This window comes from Staurois parvus, unplaced genomic scaffold (assembly GCF_062004578.1).
Source record: "Staurois parvus isolate SC_StPar_1 unplaced genomic scaffold, SC_StPar_1.0 ptg000136l, whole genome shotgun sequence".
Lineage (NCBI taxonomy): Eukaryota > Metazoa > Chordata > Amphibia > Anura > Ranidae > Staurois > Staurois parvus.
The window spans coordinates 5,746,633-5,753,250 of NW_028317932.1; the positions used below are offsets into that span (position 1 = coordinate 5,746,633).

General features: G+C 41.5%; 1 protein-coding gene across 1 annotated transcript in view; it reads right to left on the minus strand.

The window, feature by feature from the left end:
• The window catches only part of DLEC1 (DLEC1 cilia and flagella associated protein), an 88,964-nt gene extending 82,702 nt beyond the window's left edge, over positions 1 to 6,262 (minus strand). The window contains exons 1-3 of the mRNA XM_089673147.1: positions 6,191 to 6,262; positions 3,193 to 3,299; positions 487 to 627 (exon numbers count right to left, since the gene is read on the minus strand). Of these exons, the coding sequence (XP_089529273.1) occupies positions 487 to 627; positions 3,193 to 3,279 (228 nt within the window). The 5' untranslated portion in view covers positions 3,280 to 3,299; positions 6,191 to 6,262. The remainder of the gene's footprint in view (positions 1 to 486; positions 628 to 3,192; positions 3,300 to 6,190) is intronic.
• Between the last annotated feature and the right edge of the window lie 356 nt (positions 6,263 to 6,618).

Genomic DNA, 6,618 nt, shown 5'->3' on the forward strand with positions numbered 1-6,618 from the left:
GTGTTGTACTGCAGAACCTAGGCGTATTGGGGTGCCAATCAAAGCAAATGGTAATGCATTGAAATGTAACCCCGAAATATGACCCCAAACATTAACCCATAATTCAACCAAACACTGAATAAAACCTAACCTTAAGTTACACCCTTAACCTGTGAACCCAACTGGCCATCTAACCCCTATCCTTAATTCCTATTACTAAGTCAACACTAAAACTTACCAAGTTAACTGGTCCAGTGCTCCAAGATATGCCACAGCCTTCCTCCTGTTTCTGCCTTTGAGGAATAAAGGCATAAGCCAGGTAAAAGCCGCAATCTTTTTCCAACAGCAATCTAAAATTGCTTGAGTCTACACCTCTACTCAGCCAACTTGTTGCAAGCAATGCTCAAAGCAGGCATATTGCTCGCTTTTATTGAGTGGTGGTTAGCCACCTAAACATCTGCTTTATACACACCACAAAGAGTTCAGTGCTCAATAAACAATACGTACCTGCTGCAGTTCCTCCACAAACTTCTGATGATGAGGGTTGTCACTTCCCTTAGACCGAATCAGATTAGCTCCTGTATCTTTACCAATTATTTCCCCAGTGTATACGTTTTTGAAAAGGCTTGTCAACAAATGAGATATATCCTGAAAATAATATAGAGATTAAATCACTAATAAAAACTGCAAACATATTAATTATTAAAGAAATGGAACACTAGCCAAAACTTTTTTTTTAATTGAGAAGTGAAGGACTCGACTTTCTTTCAGATTTTTATCCTTGTCTGTCTCCCCTTTGAGGAGATTTCCTCTCACTTCCTCTCCCAGAGATACCCGTTTCCCAAAAGGTGAGAACAAATCTCCCCAACAAGAACACAGACAATGACAAAACCTGGTAGAAGTTCCAAATCCTCCACTCTCACCCTTTAAGAGAATAACGGTGCAGCTAATATTTAGATTTTTATATTCTGATGTCAAGAATTATGGAAAGGATGATGTTATCAAAGCAAAAATATGTTCCAGAAACCTTCAACTGCGTGCCAGAAATGAATTCAGCTTCTAACAGGATCCTAGATTTATTAGCAAGTTACTATCATATAGAATGCAGTGTGATCATTCCTTTGATTAGAGGAAATTATACTCGGGTGCTATAAAGGAATTTGAAATGTTTAGTGTAATTAACGCTGCAGCTCACAATTAAGGCTTTGTTCAGAAGGGCACTTGCACCTGTCCAGTATTCAGGCTGCCGTCTACATTCGTCCTGAGCTGCGTGCAAGAATCATATTGAGGTAGATGAAGATACAATGGCTGCACAGACACAACTGCATTTTAAAATGTGACAGCCTTGTAGAAGTTGGGGCTGTGCAGCAGCTCCTGCACAGCTGTCAAATTTTGACATGTGGCTGTGTCTGCACAACCACACACAGGACAGGTGCAAGCATCATCACAGTGATGGATGGACATCATTAGAGAAAATATTCTCTTGCATCCAACTTTAAAGTGAACATCTGAACTCCCCCCCCCCCCCCCCCCACAAAAAAAGCAATCATTTGATGCATATAGTGCAGGCTTTCTCTGGTGCCTGTATGCATAGTTGCTTTTGCTGTGGAGCACCCTGTCTACCTTAAAGTGTATGTAAAACTGGGAAAAAAAAACTTAAAGGAGCAGAAAATAAACATACATACTTTACTATTTCCAACTCCAGCATGCAGTCAATGCCCAGGGAGAGGCCATTACCTAGTACCAGTCCCTTACCACTATCTTTAATATCTTTAATATAATGCAAAATATCACCTCCACTAAGGGCTTTATTTCTAAGTATGCTATGTTGCTAGTTAATTTTCTTGATGAGTGCCCCTTTAATGTGGAGAACTACTCGCCTGCTGATATAGGTCCCTTTGAGGATGATCATTGGGTGGAAGCCCTGCAGGAAGTTCAGGAGAGCTCCCTTAATGTGAACCAAAATGTATGCAACTCTCTGTTTACTCTCATTTCTCAGGGTATACTACACTCCTAAAAACTGTTTAAGATGGGCTCTCTAGATAACCCCTTGTGTGGTAAATGGTTCATTTATAGAGATGTCTGAAATAACTCTATTGGACAAGGATCATTCAAATGTTAAATGCAATATTTCAGGTGAAAATCCAGAATAATCACAAACAATGCCTCTTAGGTGCCGTTGGCACTTGTGCGACTTGTCATGCATTTTTGGACTCATAAAGTCACATGACAAGTCGCAGCCCATTGTTTTCAATGGCACTCATTTGGATTTATGCGGTTCCTGCACTATTTTGATGCGATTTGAGTGCCAGAGAGTGTAAAGTTGAATCAAAGTTGCATTAAAAGTCTCACTGGAAATTGTGCAATTCTGGACTTGCACAAGTGTGAACGGAGCCTTAGGGGTTCTAGATAGTCTTCAATTACAGGAAAAAAAGCTCCTGCTAGAGCCTTATTTCAAGCACGTAGAGATGATTCTAACTCACTGGAAATCGATTATCTGCCCACTGACAGGGTATGGATAGGATATATGGAAGATACGCTTAGGAGGGAAAAGTATATTTATCAGCATAGGGAGTGCCCTGATAAATTTAAAATAATATGGGCCCCAAGTCTTGGTACACCAGGTTTTTGTTCGTAGATCTAGTAACCAACAGATGTCTTTAACTTGTCTGGCTCAGTTGCGCCTGTGCTGTGTCGTATTGGCCAAATACTTTACTTTGTAGATTGTGGAATGTACTACTCCCCAAGGGGGTTTGGTATCATATGTTACATGTTATGGCAAGCCGTATTTGTAGCATGGTGATGCATATACTTTGTACTTTTGACTACTGTCCTGAAAACGACTGTATATGCTTGATGCTTGCTCTGGAATTGTAATCTGTTTGATCTTAATAAATCATTTTTGTGCTTTAAAAAAAATCCACAAACATACTTGCCTCTACCGCTAATATATACTGTATTTACCAGACCATAAGGGATACAATATGAGAAGTTTAATATCAGGGTTTACATAGTCTTTAAAATATCAAGCATTGTATTCATGAAAAAGTGACCAGGATGATGATGGTGCATAGTCTACCCGTCCGGCTCTCCTCCTCTACCCATTGGCTACAGAATGTGACAGACACCCTTCCTGGCCAGTATTTAGATCATATTTAGTGATTTCAGCAGCTCTTCATGGTTATACAATACCCTTCCTTTACATTACCTTACCTGTGTCTTTTCAGAGGATGGTCTTGGCCTGTACATGGCAGGATCTGGGGACAGGGTGACATGGTGGAAATTCTCTTCTGTAGACATTTTATATTCGTGTCTGGCACCTGTTCGTTATAAAGCACACAGTAAAAACTAATTCACAGAAATAACACATACTATAATTCTGTTTTTTGAGGGGCAAAGTTCAGCTGCTAACTATCCCTAAACAGAAGCCAGGATTTAGAACGCGCCCCTGATGTTGCCCAGCATCTGGTACCCCTTGGTTTGCATACATTTACCCCCAGTTCCCACTGTTCTACATTAATATTCACTGAACACTTATTCAACAACCAAAATGCCCTTGTCTATTTTACAAGTTATTTGTTAACCCCTTCCCTCCAGTGATGGCATTCCTTTATCAGGGTCTTTACACACAGGGGAAAGAAAGGATCAACCGATCATGTGACCACTATGGTTAACTGTTACAATGGTCATATGATCAGGAGCCAGTCCTGCTAATCATTAGTACGGACAGAGAGCTGTCTTTTAGGCCTCGTTCACACCATACAGTGCCTTGAAAAAGTATTCATACCCCTTGAAATTGTCCACATCAAGGGACAAAATGTGGACAATTCTAACAAACCTCTGAGGGCTTCACAGAACATCTGTATTTGTACCAAAATTAAATTACACACAGGTGTAATTATTTACTAATTAGGTGACTTCTGAAGGCAATTGGTTCTATTAGATTTTAGTTAGGGGTATCAGAGTAAAGGGGGCTGAATACAAATACACGCCACACTTCTCAAATATTTATTTGTAAAAAATTTTGAAAACCATTTATCATTTTCCATCCACTTCACAATTTTGTGTCACTTTGTGTTGATCTATCACAAATCCCAATAAAATACATTTATGTTTTTGGTTGTAACATGACAAAATGTGTGAAATTTCAAGGGGTATGAATACTTTTTCAAGGCACTGCACATGCAAAAAAACTGATGGAAACTGACGCCCAAATTTCACTTACAGAGAAGTTAGTTTACAACAGTTTTCATGCATGCTTCAATGTGTTTTAAACATGTTGCAGATTCCTGTAAAGAAAACATCTGCATGTGATACTAGTATCGTGGTGTGAACATATGCCATAGAGAACAATTGATTTTGTTGTGCTCTTGCAGAACGCATGTAGAAAAAGTCCCTTGTGGTTTGAATGAGCCCTTGCAGCTCAGTCTCAGTGCTGGGAGAGTGCAGTGAGTGCAATCTCAGCACAGAAAGATCTGCTTCCACGGACACAAATGTATGGCATATGGGTGTTAAAGCTCACCCTCTGCTGCCAAACATATGTGTTATCTGGGCGTTAAGAAATTAAAACTGAAATACAGGCAACTATAATTATTGTTATAAAATATTGTTTTGGTTTTTTTTTAATTTTCAGTCTTTTTTCATTTATATTGTGAAAAATAAAAAACCCAGTGGTGATCAAATACCACCAAAAGAAATCTCTATTTGTGTGAAAAAAAATTATATAAATTATGTTTGGGTACAGCACTGCATGACCGCGCAATTACCAGCACGGTGCAGCATAGCAAAACATGTCCTAGTCATGAAGGGGGTAAAACCTTCCGGAGCTGAAGTGGTCTTTTTTTTGTTACAACATACTTTATGCTGCAAAACTTCCCTTCCATGTTTTTTGCCTAGGTATGATGTTCTCCCTGCCACCTGCATATGCACAGATGTGCCTCAGGTCCCTGCCCCAGAGAGAGGCCAGGAACACATCTGCGCATGCACTGGTTTCCTTGGTCATCTTCACACATGTAGGGTTTCCCACACACATGCAAAGGCTGCAACCAGGGGAGTCTGAAACCTTCCCTGACTTTGCACATGTGCGAATAATATTTCCTGCGGGACGCAGATTTTCTGATGGGTTCTGCCAGGACTATAAGCCTACAGTGCATCTGTACATCTGTCATAATGGTGGCACTGCAGGGGGAAGGGGGGGTTCTGGCAGCCACCTTGTGAGGCGGACTGAACTTAGACTTTAAGCCACTGATGCGGGAAATGCACAGGAATCGCTGCATTTCCCACATTGCATCACACTGCATAGCAATCATACTGTGTTCATGCGATTTGCAGGGGATGGCAATTAAAAGTTAACGACATCCCAAAAGCAGGTTGCAGAATGCAGTGCGTTTGCCTGAATCGGATTGCATGGGTATGAACAGCCATGCCACTGCAGCCAAAAAAAAGAAGGTGCCTGCACTTTCTGCGTGCAGAAGTGGTGTGATCTGAGCCATACAAAATGATGGGCTCAAATCGCACTGCACAGAATTGCATGGGGTTTGCACAGGAATGTGGAGCTATTCATGTACGGATCACATGTGGCGTGACAGTGTGAACTGGGCATAAAGGCTCATGCACATAAGCGCTTTTTAGTAATCAGGGCCAGTTCACGCCACAAAAACGCACTCTGGATGCATTCTAGATACGTTTTTGCTTACAGTTCACACCACACGCAGTCCTGGTGCAGGTTTGATGCAGTTTGCTATGTTCCAGTATGGTTCTGTGCAGAAATAATGCAGCATGTTCTACTTTTCTGCACCAGAAACTGACTGGAACTGACTGCACTAGTGTGAACTAGGGTCATTGGAATACATGGAAAACACTGTGCATACATTGTTGATGCAGAAAAAAAACTGCACTGGGCTGCATCTGCTGTGAACCAGCTCTCAGTGTAAGTTGTAGGCGTATTTCCACACCCGGCATACAGAGCTGTGCAGGTTTATGACACTAGTTGTGTTCACTTTCACGTACTTGTGCGTCCGGGGCGTACAACACTGCGCACGAGCCCCAACACCGCGCACGAGCCCCTACACCTCGCACGAGCCCCTACACAGAACACCACACATGGTGTGAAGGCGCTATACACAGCACACATATACACAGACATGAGAGCACCCTGAAGATACATTCCTATCACACGAAGGTTTCCTGATGTCCCGGGGACTCCACTCACCTCATATGAAGGGCTCTGCACACAGCAACACAACATGAACAGCAGTCCTCTAGCGCGTCCATCTGGTTACCATAACAACGCGGGGCGGAAGGAGCAGCAGAACTGCCATAGACAAGCCTGGGACATCAACCACGGGGAATCGGCGCCCTCTAGTGGAAATCTTGTATACTGCTTCTAAAGTAATTTACTCGTCTATTGCGAAAGAAAGCAAGCAAGCCAGGAAAAAATTGGAGACAGAGTGAGAGAGAATGAGAAAGAGAGAGAGAAAGAAAGAGAAGGAGAGAAAGAAAGAGAAGGAGAGAAAGAAAGAAAGAAAGAAAGAAAGAAAGAAAGAAAGAAAGAAAGAAAGAAAGAAAGAAAGAAAGAAAGGAAGGAAGAAAGAAAGAAAGAAAAGGAGATAAGAAAGAAAAAGAAAATTGGAGACAGAG